The sequence below is a fragment of the Scyliorhinus torazame genome, chromosome 2 (genome assembly GCF_047496885.1).
Source record: "Scyliorhinus torazame isolate Kashiwa2021f chromosome 2, sScyTor2.1, whole genome shotgun sequence".
Classification (NCBI taxonomy): domain Eukaryota; kingdom Metazoa; phylum Chordata; class Chondrichthyes; order Carcharhiniformes; family Scyliorhinidae; genus Scyliorhinus; species Scyliorhinus torazame.
Genome location: NC_092708.1, coordinates 121454405 through 121468854, shown reverse-complemented (window position 1 = coordinate 121468854; position 14450 = coordinate 121454405). Strand labels below are relative to the sequence as shown.

General features: G+C 47.7%; 1 protein-coding gene across 2 annotated transcripts in view; it reads right to left on the bottom strand.

Moving 5' to 3' along the window:
* LOC140391556 (mitogen-activated protein kinase kinase kinase 20-like) overlaps positions 1–14450 on the bottom strand; it is a 249041-nt gene that overhangs the window by 180934 nt on the left and 53657 nt on the right. For both annotated transcript variants that reach the window (XM_072476180.1, XM_072476191.1), the window contains exon 8: positions 524–608. In XM_072476180.1, the coding sequence (XP_072332281.1) occupies positions 524–608 (85 nt within the window). The remainder of the gene's footprint in view (positions 1–523; positions 609–14450) is intronic.

The window sequence follows — 14450 nt, the reverse complement described above, 5'->3', positions numbered from 1 at the left end:
AAGAAGAATTCAATGCCTACGTTGCACTAGTGTGGTCTGCCCAGTTTTATTCTCATTATTCTTTTTTTAATAAAATATTTTCATTCAAGGCATTTTTCATTTATATACAAGGCACAGGAATCTTTTATCTTTAAACACTTCTCATATTACAAAAACATTGGGTAGTTAACTGCTTTGTTGTGGAACTGAAGTCATAAACAAGCCAGACTGGCAAGGACAGTGAACCAGTTGGATTTTTACAGCAATCCAACATTTTCATTCATATAAGTTTTGTAATTCAATGTTTTTTATAAACTGAATTCAGATTCTAATACTGTAATTTTCTCTGGATTATTAGCCCAATAAATAATTGCTCTGGCATGATATTGATGTGTGTGTGTTTATTGAAGGTATAGAAATGTTATCACAAAATTTTAAATCTATATACTGTTTCAACAGAAATGTCAAACACAGTCAGAGAAAAATCATAAATATAAAAGCAACTGTTTTCATACTGTATTAATCAAAATATACCAAGTACCTCCATTTTTCTCCACTACTAGCCAGGCCACTTGTAAGCCTTCAAGGCCTTTACATGGGATCTCTCTTGTCAGCATTTCCCAAAGAACCTGGAAAACAGAGTGTACCTTTCAACATTCATTCAATCCCTCTGACAAATTCTAGAAAAAGCAGAACAATGCTACATTTTTTCCAGCCTCCTGCTAAGGAGATTACTAATGAATGTCATTTCTTGATATTATATCCAAGAAAGGACCATCGAGGCACAGATCAGCCTCAGCAGTCACCTATATACCCTCGTAACAAGCCAGATGTTGAACATGGTCACCTTGCCTCGATGGAAGAACAAGGGATCATCATTGATACACGGATAACAGTTGACTGCTCCTGACCACTCACAGATGTTAATGACACATCATAGAAGTGAAACGGACTACAATTCCTATATATATATACACCAGAAAACCGTGTCAGTGTATTGAGCTTACTGCACTTGAAATGGAATGCACTGCCTAAAGGGTGGCAGAACAGATTCAGTCAGAGCTTTCAAAGGGAATTTAATAATTCCTTCCAAGAATTTAAATAAAAACTGAACTTTAGTGGGAAAAGAGTGGGGGATATGAGGATGAGTGAATGCTTTTCAAAAAGGCTGGCACAAACTCAAAGGGCCAAATGGCCATTTCCCGTGGTATTCCACAATTGTGACTGTTTTCAACTGCGCCAGATGAATACGGGGGTGTGGTAGCTAAAAAAAAAAAATCTCCTTTTTTTGTATCAGAAAGTCCTGGAATTCAAGTCCAGGCTCTGGTTAAGAAACTAAACATCAACAAACTACATTTTTTCACTGCATCCCTGAAGACAAAGATAACAATTTTACACGAATTGTACAGGTCAAAAATTTCGAAAATACGATCCCAGTATGGAAGGACTGCGCAGAAAATCAAATAGCCTGACCAATAAAATGTATTTTCAAGATGTCAAGGATGATACCACAAAGACATAGAAGCTAAAATATGGAAATAGGCCTTTTAACACAAAAAGTCTCATTAACATTTATCCGCCACATGAGCCAATTGTCTTAGTCACACTTTACCATCTGGTTCTGCCATACCTTCATCCCCTATCCAACCAATCTTGAATGATGACTTGGGGGCGAGATCTTCTGCCTGTTCATGCCCGTGGGGACCTTCCGGTTCCGGTGATGGCCGTCCCCTCCACCCCCGGATTCCAGGTACCGTGGGGTGGTTTCAATGATAAATCCCACTGACAAGTGGGACCAGTAGATCCACCATTGGCCAATGGTGGGCTGCCTCCCCCCCCCCCCATCAAGAAAACACGTCGCTAGGAGGCCAGAAAATCGAACCTTGGTTTCTAGCTTAACCCCTGATCCTGGAAGTAAATTCCATAGCCTCATGACTCTGTGTAAAGGGAGAATTTTCAACTGATTCCCACCCACAGGTTCAATGTTAAACGCGAAACTGGTAATGGCTGTGGAAACACTTAAACAAGAACCTGCTTTGCCACTGATTCGATCTAGATTATTACCCACCTGGTAGCCTCACCTCCATTTACCCACTTTGTTTCATATTCTGACACACTTAGAACATAGAACAGAGAAAAATACAGCACAGAACAGGCCCTTCGGCGCCCACGATATTGTGCCGAACTTTTGTCCTAGATTAATCATAGATTATCATTGAATTTACAGTGCAGAAGGAGGCCATTCGAGCCCACTGAGTCTGCACCGGGCTCTTGGAAAGAGCACCCAACCCAAAGTCAACACCTCCACCCAACACTAAGGGCAATTTTGGGACACCAAGGGCAATTTATCATGGCCAATCCACCTAACCTGCACATCTTTGGACTGTGGGAGGAAACCGGAGCACCCGGAGGAAACCCACGCAGACACGGGGAGGATGTGCAGACTCCGCACAGACAGTGACCCAAGCTGGAATTGAACCTGGGACCCTGGAGCTGTGAAGCAATTGTGCTATCCACAATGCTACCCGTGCTGCCCTTAAGAACAAATAAATCGTACACTATACCATTTTACCCGTAATCCATGTCCCTAGTCCAATAGCTGCTTGAAGGTCCCTAATGTTTCCGACTCAACTACTTCCACAGGCAGTGCATTCCATGCCCCCACTACTCTCTGGGTAAAGAACCTACCTCTGACATCCCCCCTATATCTTCCACCATTCACCTTAAATTTATGTCCTCTTGTAATGGTTTGTTCAACCGGGGAAAAAGTCTCTGACTGTCTACTCTATCTATTCCCTGATCATCGTATCAACTCTATCAAGTCGCCCCTCATCCTTCTCTGTTCTAATGAGAAAAGGCCTAGCACCCTCAACCTTTCCTCGTAAGACCTACTCTCCATTCAAGGCAACATCCTGGTAAATCTCCTTTGCACCTTTTACAAAGCTTCCACATCCTTCCTAAAATGAGGCTACCAGAACTGTACACAGTACTCCAAATGTGGCCTTACCAAAGTTTTGTACAGCTGCATCATCACCTCACGGCTCTTAAATTCAATCCCTCTGTTAATGAACGCTAGCACACCATAGGCCTTCTTCACAGCTCTATCCACTGGAGTGGCAACTTTCAAAGATGTATGAACATAGACCCCAAGATCTCTCTGCTCCTCCACATTGTCAAGAACTCTACCGTTAACCCTGTATTCCGCATTCATATTTGTCCTTCCAAAATGGACAACCTCACACTTTTCAGGGTTAAACTCCATCTGCCACATCTCAGCCCAGCTCTGCATCCTATCTATGTCTCTTTGCAGCCGACAATGGCCCTCCTCACTATCCACAACTCCACCAATCTTCGTATCGTCTGCAAATTTACTGACCCACGCTTCAACTCCCTCATCCAAGTCATTAATGAAAATCACAAACAGCAGAGGACCCAGAACTGATCCCTGCGGTACGCCACTGGTAACTGGGATCCAGGCTGGATATTTGTCATCCACCACCACTCTCTGACTTCTGTCGGTTAGCCAGTTCATTATCCAACTGGCCAAATTTCCCACTATCCCATGCCTCCTTACTTTCTGCAGAAGCCTACCATGGGGAACCTTATCAAATGCCTTACTAAAATCCATGTACACTACATCCACTGCTTTACCTTCATCCACATGCTTGGTCACCTCCTCAAAGAATTCAATAAGACTTGTAAGGCAAGACCTACCCCTCACAAATCCGTGCTGACTATCCCTAATCAAGCAGTGTCTTTCCAGATGCTCAGAAATCCTATCATTCAGTACCCTTTCCATTACTTTGCCTACCACCGAAGTAAGACTAACTGGCCTGTAATTCCCAGGGTTATCCCTAGTCCCTTTTTTGAACAGGGGCACGACAATCCCCTGGTACCACCCCTGTTGACAGTGAGGACGAAAAGATCATTGCCAACGGCTCTGCAATTTCATCCATCTCTTGCTTCCCATAGAATCCTTGGATATATCCCGCCAGGCCCGGGGGACTTGTCTATCCTCAAGTTTTTCGAAATCCCCAACACATCTTCCTTCCTAACAAGTATTTCCTCGAGCTTACCAGTCTGTTTCACACTGTCCTCTCCAACAATATCGCCCCTCTCATTTGTAAATACAGAAGAAAAGTACTCGTTCAAGACCTCTCCTATCTCTTCAGACTCAATACACAATCTCCCGCTACTGTCCTTGATCGGACCTACCCTCGCTCTAGTCATTCTCATATTTCTCACATATGTGTAAAAGGACTTGGGGTTTTCCTTGATCCTACCCGCCAAAGATTGTTCATGCCCTCTCTTAGCTCTCCTAATCCCTTTCTTCAGTTCCCTCCTGGCTATCTTGTATCCCTCCAACGCCCTGTCTGAACCTTGTTTCCTCAGCCTTACACAAGTCACCTTTTTCCTCTTAACAAGACATTCAACCTCTCTTGTCAACCAGGGGGCATAGCCTCAAAATAAGGGGAAGTAGATTTAGGACTGAGTTTAGGAGGAACTTCTTCACCCAAAGGGTTGTGAATCTATGGAATTCCTTGCCCAGTGAAGCAGTAGAGGCTCCTTCATTAAATGTTTTTAAGATAAAGATAGATAGTTTTTGAAGAATAAAGGGATTAAGGGTTACGGTGTTCGGGCCGGAAAGTGGAGCCGAGTCCACAAAAGATCAGCCCTGATCTCATTGAATGGTGGAGCAGGCTCGAGGGGGCAGATAGCCTACTCCTGCTCCTAGTTCTTATGTTCTTATGGTTCCCTCACTCGACCATCTCTTCCCTGCCTGACAGGGACATACATATCAAGGACACGTAGTACCTGTTCCTTGAACAAGTTCCACATTTCACTTGTGTCCTTCCCTGACAGCCTATGTTCCCAACTTATGCACTTCAATTCTTGTCTGACAACATCGTATTTACCCTTCCCCCAATTGTAAACCTTGCCTTGTTGCACGCACCTATCCCTCTCCATTACTAAAGTGAAAGTCACAGAATTGTGGTCACTATCTCCAAAATGCTCCCCCACTAACAAATCTATCACTTGCCCTGGTTCATTACCAAGTACTAAATCCAATATTGCCTCTCCTCTGGTCGGACAATCTACATACTGTTAGAAAAGCTTCCTGGACACACTGCACAAACATCACCCCATCCAAACTATTTGACCTAAAGCGTTTCCACTCAATGTTTGGGAAGTTAAAGTCACCCATGACTACTACCCTGTGGCTTCTGCACCTTTCCAAGATCTGTTTCCCAATCTGTTCCTCCACATCTCTGCTACTTACGGAACAAAAATCTTTCAATCTCAAACCTGAAAGCTCCCACTGTCCTAGAACCCACAGCTTCTTTGGGGGAACAAATTCCCAGCTCCTCCTCGCCTTTTGTGTGTAAAAGTGTTATTGCATTCCACTGCTTAAAGAATGAATATTACAAATATTCCCTCTTGTTCTGGACTCTTGCATCAAAGAAATGTTTCTCTTTATCTGCCTTATTGAATCGATTTATCATTCTCTAATGCCCTCGATTGGGTCACCCCTCAAACTTTTAAAAATCAGGGGAATATAAGCCAAGTCCATGCAATCTTGTGCCGTAATTTAACCCGATAAGCACTGAGAGAATTCTGCTGAATTTGCCATCCTCCCAAGGCCAATTCTTGAGGTTCAGTTCCCAAAACTAAATGCAGTTCTTCAGATACAGACTGGCCAGAGGTCTGCACAACTGAATGTTCCTCACTTTAAAATTCCAACCGGGTTGGAAACAGGATTGATTGCCTGCTCCACAAAGGCATCACCCTGCAGAAGCTTGTGGTGGTGGTGGTGGGCTGATCCGAGTCAGAAGCTTCATGTCTATCAAGCACATACAGCTCCAAAGAACGTAATCATGGCCCAGCCCTAGGAGTGGAGGAGTTTCGCCTTTACCCCAATAGAACTATCGGACTAGATCCTGTTGATTTACTCATGCATTGTAGGTCTAGGAGTGTGCCTCCTCTCTCAGCAGTGCTGCAGAGGCTTCAGAGCTGTGGGCTCTCTGACTGGGAGGGCATCATCAAGAGTCCGTCCACCTTCCTTAGGAGCACAGCAAATGTGGAGGTAATTAATTAGGAGACTGCCTCCCAGAAGATTATGCCATTGGTTGCGCTGCCAGCAAGTGTGGGCTGGTTAACTCCATTTCATTTTGACGTTGGATCTCAAAGGTGTCTTGAAAATTCAGTCCTTTCTGTCACCAAACCTCCATGCAATTGATGGCCTATGACAAGAAGACTGCTAAGAAAGGCCAACGGATCTTTTGCATTAGCAACAGAAGAATAGAGTAAAAAAGCAAACATGTTATGCTACACCATTATAAATTAGGTCTCAGCGAGAGTATTGTGCTAAATTATGAGCATTACACTTTAGGAAGGTGCAGGAAAGATTTACCAGAATGGTACCAGGGATAAAGAACTTTTGTCATGTGGAGAGACTGAAGGAGCTGGTGTTGTTCTCTTTAGAAGAGGAAAAGTTGAGATGTGGCAGAGGTCTTCAAAATCGTGAATGTTTGTGACAGAGTAGATGAGGGAGATGCTGTTTCCAGAGACAGAAGGATCAGTAACCAGAGAGAGAACACAGATTAAAGGTGATTGGTAAAACAAGCAGAAGCAAATTGATATTTTAAAAAGGCAGCAGGCTGTTATGTTCTGTAATGCAGCGCCTGATGGGTGGTGGATGGAGACTCAGTTGTAACTTTCAAAAGGGGTGTGGGATTACTTGTACAGTTCAACCATGTGCTGGCTCAGACACAATGGGCTGAACGATTTTCTACCATGTTGGATCATTCTAGAATTCTACGCCATAACGTAACATCCCATTTGATGACTTCCAGTGGCGACCATGGAATGAACGGTCGCACATTTGGCAGCTCCCGTTCATGGTGATCGTTTTGGGGCCTTTATGCCGGATTGTTGCAGGAATTTTGTAGAGAAAGGTGTAGAAGCAAGAACAGAAGAAAGGGACCCCCAGTTTATGGAGCTGCGGCCCAGAAGTGATCGGAAAAGAACCAGGCGGTGGTAGCGAGTGAGGAGCGGACAATGCGCGTGGAGATGGCGGGCGAACAGGGTCGGACCCCGTCAGCTCAGTGGTCGATGGACCAGTTGATGAGCTTCTTAAATGAGAAGATCACCCGACAACGGAAGGAGTGTGCGGAGGACCTGGCCCGGGCGGTGGACTCGATCAAGCCGGTGGTTGACCGCGTGGAGACGAAACTGGCGGCCCAGGGTCAGGCAATCCAGACTTCGGAGGAGCAGGTGGGGGAGCAGGAGGAACAGTCCACCTCGATGGCAGCAGAGATTGGGATGCTGCGTGACCATCGGAAGAGGCTGCTGGAGAAAGTGGAGGACCTGGAAAATCGTTCTCGGAGGCAGAACATTCGGATCGTGGGTCTGCCAAAGGGGAACGAAGGATCGAACGCTGGTGCGTATGTGGGGAAGATGTCGGAGAAGCCGCTTGTGGAAGATGCGTTTGATCGACCGCTGGAGGTGGATTGGGCCAACAGGGCACTGATGCGCAAGGGGGGTGAGCCGCCATGGGCGATGGTGGTGCGATTACATCAGTTCCTGAACAAGGAACGTATTATGAGGTGGGCCAGGCAGACGAGGCGATGTACGTGGGAGGATGTCGAGATCCGGGTGTATCAAGACCTGGGGGCAGAGCTCGCAAAGAGGAAGGCGAGCTTTAATAGCCTCCCCGTAACAGCCTCCCCGAACAGGCGCCGGAATGTGGCGACTAGGGGCTTTTCACAGTAACTTCATTTGAAGCCTACTTGTGACAATAAGCGATTTTCATTTCATAAAGTCAAGTCGGCCCTGTACAAAAGGACATAAAGTCCGGACTACTGTACCTGACCCGCCTATGGGTGACCTATGGGGGCCGGGAGTGGTACTTTGGCTTGTCGGAGGAGGCAGCGGACTTCCTGAAGGAGAATAGACTGACAGTAGAAGGAGGATCTTGAACTTTGACTGAGGAGAACTCAACTATGTATTGTAAAACTTTGGATTTGTGTTGTTTGGACGTATTTCGGGGGTTTTGATTGTTTCTTGCTGGGTTTTTTTCGGTTCGGTTTGGGGTTAGGCTGGGATATAGTAATTTGTAAAGGGAGGAGGGGTGGGCCTTTGTGCTCGGACCTTGGGAGGGATTGTTTTCTTGTTTTTGCTTCTTGCCTTTGTTACGACTGTTTGCGGGGGTGAGGAGAATCAGTGGTGCGTAGGATGCTAGGAGCCATGGGCGGGGGATGCCAGGCTAGCTGGGAGGGCTAGTTCACAGAAGCAAAGTGGAGGGTGAGCTGAAAACCGATTTGGGGGGGGGGGGGGGGGGGGGGGGGGGTGGGAGGAGATAGGAGGACGGAGGGGGGGTTGGGTGGGGAGGGTCTAGACTGCTGACGGGGAGGGGACTTTCAGAGTGGAGGAGGAAGGGGGTTGGTGACGGTGGTTGCCCAAGAGAGGGCCAGGGGAGGTGCGGGACATAGGCCGAAGACTGGCCTAGGAGCGATTATGGTTGAGGGGGGAACTCATCTCAATTCGGGCATAAGGAGATGACTGAGCGGCTGGAGCTGGACAGGCTGGTAGGTGAAACTTTACAGGTGGACATGAGGCAGGTGGACAGGACGTATGCGGAGTCTCCGGATGATGGGCTTCTGAAGGAGCATCAGAGACTGCAGCTGGAATTTGGGCTCCTGTCCACAGGTAAGGCGGAGGGAAAGCTGAGGAGGGCAAAGGGGGCGGTGTATGAATATGGGGAAAAAGCCAGCAGGGTGTTGGCGCACCAGCTGAGGAAACAGGAGGCGGTGAGAGAGATTGGGAAAGTAAAAGATATTGGGGGGAAGTTGGATTTGGATCCGGCGGGGGTGAATAATGTGTTACGGGAGTTTTACAGTAGATTGTATAAATCGGAACCCCCAGCCAGGGAGGAGGGTATGAAGTGATTCCTGGGGGGGGGGCTGGAGTTCCCGAGGATAGATGAGGAGTTGGTGGAGGGTTTGGGAGCCCCAATTGGGCTGGGGGAGGTTGTAGACGGGTTGGGGGCGATGCAATCGGGTAAGGCCCTGGGAGCTGATGGTTACCCGGTTGAGTTTTATAAAAGTTCTCCGGGTTGCTGGGGCCGCTCCTGGTAAAGGATTTTAATGAGCCCAAGGAGCTCATTCCCCCAATGTCATTGTAGGCATCGATCTCCCTTATTTTGAAGCGGGATAAGGATCCGGAGAGCTGTGGGTCGTATACGCCGATCTCCCTGTTGAATGTAGATGCAAAATTGCTGGCAAAGATCTTGGCCATGCGCATAGAGGATTGTGTCCCGGAGGTAATAGGGGAGGACCAGACGGGATTTGTGAAGGGACGACACCTGACATCCAATATTAGACGGCTCCTAAATGTGATAATGATGCCTGAGGAGGGACGCGAGGTCAAGGTGGTGGTGGCCATGGATGCGGAAAAGTCCTTTGATCAGATGGAGTGGAGGTACCCGTGGGATGTCCTGGGAAGGTTCGGGTTCGGGCAGGGATTCGTGGATTGGGTCCGGTTGCTTTAACAGGCACCAGTGGCGAATGTAAGGACCAACTGGGTCTGGCAGAGTATTTTAGTCTGCGCAGGGGAACAAGGCAGGGGTCCCCACTCTCTCCACTACTGTTTGCCTTGGCCATAAAGCCTTTGACAATGGCACAGAGGGCATCGAACATTTGGCGGGGAATAGTAAGAGGGGGGATGGAGCATAGGGTCTTGCTCTATGCGGACGATTTGCTCCTGTATATAACAGACCCGTTGGGGGATTGCAGGAATTATGGGAATACTGGAGGAATTGGGCCAGTTCTCAGGCTACAAACTAAACATGAGCAAGAGCGAGGTCTTCGTGATCCAGGCAAGGGGGCAGGAGACGAGGCTGATGGTGATGTCGTACAATGTGGTGGGAAGGACAGAGGGAAATATTTAGATACATGCAGGTTCAAGACTTTGCCAGAAAGGGGATACAGAGCTTCCTGGTGGAGCCAGCCTCCACATTGTTGGAGGAGGTGCTGACGACAGGGGGACTGGAGAAGGGGGTAGTATCGGCAGTATATGGGGCTATTTTGGAGGAGGAGAATGCGCTGCTAGAAGGGATCAAGGCAAAGTGGGAGGAAGAGTTGGGAGAAGGCATGAAGGAGGGGTTCTGTTGTGAGGTGCTCCAGAGGGTGAATGCCTCCACCTCATGTGCGAGGTTGGGGCTGATACAGCTGAAGGTGGTGTATAGAGCACACCTTACAAGGGTGAGAATGACCTGGCTCTTTGAGGGGGTAGAAGATGTGCGTGAACGCTGCGGAGGGGGGGCCTGCAAACCACATTGATATGTTTTGGTCCTGTCCAAAGCTGGAGGATTACTGGAAGGAGGTGATTAGGGTAATCTCTAAAGGGGTGCACGTGAAACTGGACCCAGGCCCTCGGGAGGCCATATTTGGGGTGTCGGACCAGCCGGGTTTGGAAACAAGCGTGGATGTTGTAGCCTTCGCCTTGTTGATCGACCGAAGGCGGATCCTGTTAGGGTGGAGATCAACCTCTCCACCCTGTGCCCTGGCAAGGGGGACCTGCTGGAATTCTTGATGCTTGAAAAGGTCAAATTTGAACTGAGGGGAAGGATAGAGGGGTTCTACAATTCATGGGTATTATTCATTGTGCACTTTCGTGAATTGGATCACATCGAACATTCGGGGTTTTGGGGGCTGGGAGGGTTGGGGGAGTGGGACTGTCTGTGTTAATGGTGACTATGGGTGATTCCTGATTCCTTTTTGTCATTTGTTTATATTAACATGCGGGCTTATGTTTGGGGGTTTGGTGGGAGGATGATATGGGGATTGACATTACATTCGTTACTGATTATTGTTTATTGTTGGGCGTAAATTTGGGAGAAAATGTGAAAAAGGAGAATTAAAAAACATTTTTTTAAAAAGTGCTGGGAAGGAGTTTTAGGTATCTGGGGATTCAGGTGGCAAGGGACTGATAAACTACATTTGGGCAGGGTGATTGAGCAAATGAAAGGGGACTTCCGCAAGTGAGACATGTTCCCACTGTCATTGGCGGAGAGGGTACAGGCTGTGAAAATGACAGTCCTCCCGAGATTGCTGTTTGTATTTCAATGTCTCCCAATCTTTATCCCCAAGGCATTTTTTAGGAAAATGAACGCGGCGATCTCGGGTTTTATATGGGCCGGGATAGCCCCGAGGGTGAAGAAGGTCCTTCTTGAGCGAGGGCGCGGAGAGGGAGGCTTGGCCCTTCCGAACTTTCTGAACTATTACTGGGTGGCTAATATTTCGATGGTTAGGAAGTGGGTAGTGGGGGAGGGGTCAGTGTGGGAGCGTGTAAAGGCGGCATCTTGTAAGGGCACAAGTCTGGAGGCTCTCTTAACTGCACCTCTGCTGTTCTTGCCGGCTCGGTACTCCACAAGCACAGTGGTCATGGCAGCATGAGAGTGTGGGGGCAATGGAGGCAGCACATGAGACTGGAGGGTGAGTCGGTGTGGTCACCGATCTGTGACAATCACCGGTTCGCTCCGGGGGAGCTGGATGGGGCTTTAGGAGGTGGCAGCGGGCAGGGATTGAGAGGTTGGAGGATCTCTTCAGTGAGGAGGATTTCCTGAGCCTGGAGGAACTAGGAGGAGGAGTTTGAGTTGCCGGCTGGGAACAGATTTCGGTACCTGTAGGTACGGGACTTTGTCTGGAGGCAGGTTCCAAGCTTCCCTCGCCTTCCTCTAAAGGGACTGCAGGATAACGTGATGTCAAAAACAGGGGTCGGGGAGGGGAGGATGTCGGAAATATATATGGAATTGATGGAGTGGGAAGGGGTCCCAATTAGGGAGGTGAAGAGCAAGTGGGAAGATGAGTTTGGGGGGGGCGGGAAGAGAGAGAGAGAGAGAGAGAGAGAGAGAGAGAGAGAGAGAGAGAGAGAGAGAGAGAGAGAGAGAGAGAGAGAGAGAGAGAGAGAAGAAGAGTTGGAAGTTGAGCCATGGGAGAAGGCACTGAAAAGAATCAATACACCCTCGTTGTGTGCCAGGCTCAGCCTGATCCAGTTCAGTGGTCCACAGGGCTCATATGACGGTGTCCCGGATGGGTAGGTTTTTTGAGGAGGTGGAGGACAGGTGTGGGCGGTGCGGGGGAATCCGGCGAATCATGTACATATGTTTTGGGCGTGCCCGAAGCTGAGGGGATTTTGGCAGGGATTCTCAGATGCCATGTCAGAGGTCCTGGAAGGGAGAGTTACTCTGAGTCCAGAGGGGGCAATATTTGGGGTGTCGCAAGATCCGGGAGCCCAGAAGGGTAGAAAGCCTGACGTTTTGGTCTTTGCCTCCCTGGTGGCCTGGAGACGGATTTTGCTGAGATGGAGGGTCTCGGAGCCTCCAAAGTCGGGGTGTGGGTCAGTGACATGGCAGAGTTTCTCAGGCTAGAGAAGATTAAGTTTGCCTTAAAGGATTCAATACAGGGGTTCGCTCAGAGGTGGCAGCCATTCATCAACTTCTTTAAGGAAAACTGACCATCAGCAGAAGGGGGCGGGGGGCATGGAAGTGGAGAATAAGGGCAGGGAATCTAATATTTGGTAGCTAGGAGTTAGGGTGGGGCGAGGTTGGGCATGTTACTGTGGGTTTTTTGCATGTATCGGACCGTTCTGTTATTTAGAATGTTAATATGTTAAATATTAAAATTATAAATGCCTCAATAAAATGTTTCCTAAAAAAAACCATCCCTTTTGATGCCTGCTGACTGCCATTTTAACCAAACACATTTCTCCCCCGGGTGCTTCACAAATACATAGAAAGGGGATTGTGTGATGTCCAATGTCTTTCCACTTATATTTCCACTTACTTGGACCTTGCAGGGAAGGAGAAGGCTTGTTCGGGAAAGTCAGAAACTTTCCTCAGTGGGGACAAGGGAAGCAAGGACACTGCTTCCTCCGACTGTCCCCCTCCCACCACTTATGGACTGGCAGATGGCCTTTGGGCCCTGAAGGTTTGACCCTCTTGAAGCCTGTCAGCGGCCTATTTCAGCCAGACATTTGGCCAGCCTCAGTTAAATGAGGCTCGGCTGTCACAATTTGCCAAAGTTTCTCACAGAGATTTTGATATAAGGTCATTGGGTCCCTCTGCCATCCTGCCTGAGAGTTAAAATCCACCTTTTAGCTCTGAGAAAATCCATGAGCTAGTATAAGTACTTGCACAAGGGAAGAAAATGATAATGGATGGGATTTTCTGGCCCTTTTTGCTTGCACGATCTTCTGGTTCCACTGTAGTCGATCCCATCCGCGTGTGCGCGGGCGGGGGGGGGGGCTTGCAAAAGACCATATACTTTGGCAGGACTGGAAAATCCTGCCGGCGGACAATGGTAAGGTGCCATCAACGTGGGAAACCCACCACAAGGGGGATGGAAAATTCCAGCCCAAGTTCCTAAAGTCATAAAACTCAATACTGTAGGAAGCCTAGGTGAAATAAAAAATTAGGAAAGCAAAGAGAGGGCATGAAAAGATCTCAACAAGGAAAACCCAGAGATGCTTCATTTGCCCAAAAAGCGCAAGAGGATAACTAAGGAAAGAGTACGGTCAATTAGAGACCAAAAGGGTTGTGTGTGTGGGGAGATGGAAGACTTGGAGATGGTTCTTAATGATTAAGGGACAAGCAGACATGATATTTAAGGAGGAGTATGAAATATTCCATTGAACAAGCATAAGAGAGGTTAAACTCGAGTGTTTAACACCCTTCAAAGGAAATAAATCATAAAGCCTGGATGAAATATCACCCAGGCTACAAAATCCAACCTGGCTAATTACCACTCCATCAGTCTACTCTTGATCAAAGTGATGGAAGGGGTCAGCAACAGTGCTAACAAGTGGCATTTGCTTAGCAATAACCTGCTCACTGATGCTAGATTTAGCCTCCTCCAGAGTCACTCAGTTCCTGACCTTATTACAGCCTTGGTTCAAACATGGACAAAAGAGTTGAACTCCAGAGGTGAAGTGAGAGTGACTGCCCTTGACATTAAGGCAGCAATTAAACAAGTGTGACATTAAGAAGTCATTAAGAAGTAAAACTGGAGTACTTTAGGCCTAACCACCTCAGCTCCTTCATCAATGACCTTCCTTTCATACATGGTCAGAAGTGGGGATGTTTGCTGATAACTGCACAGTATTCAGTAACTTTCTGACTCCTCAGCAGTTCATGTCCAAATGCAGCAAGACCTGAATAATATCCAGGCTTGGGTTGACCAGTGGCAAGTTACATTCGTGCCACACAAGTGCTGGGCAATGACCATCTCCTATAAGAGAGGATCTAACCATTATCTCTTGACATTCAATGGCATTACCATCACTGAATTCCCCCACTATCAACATCGTGGAGTTACCATTAACCTGAAACTCAACTGGACTAGCCATACTAATACTGTGGCTACAAGAGCAGTTCAGAGGCTGTGAATCTTGCAGCGAGTAACTCACTCCCC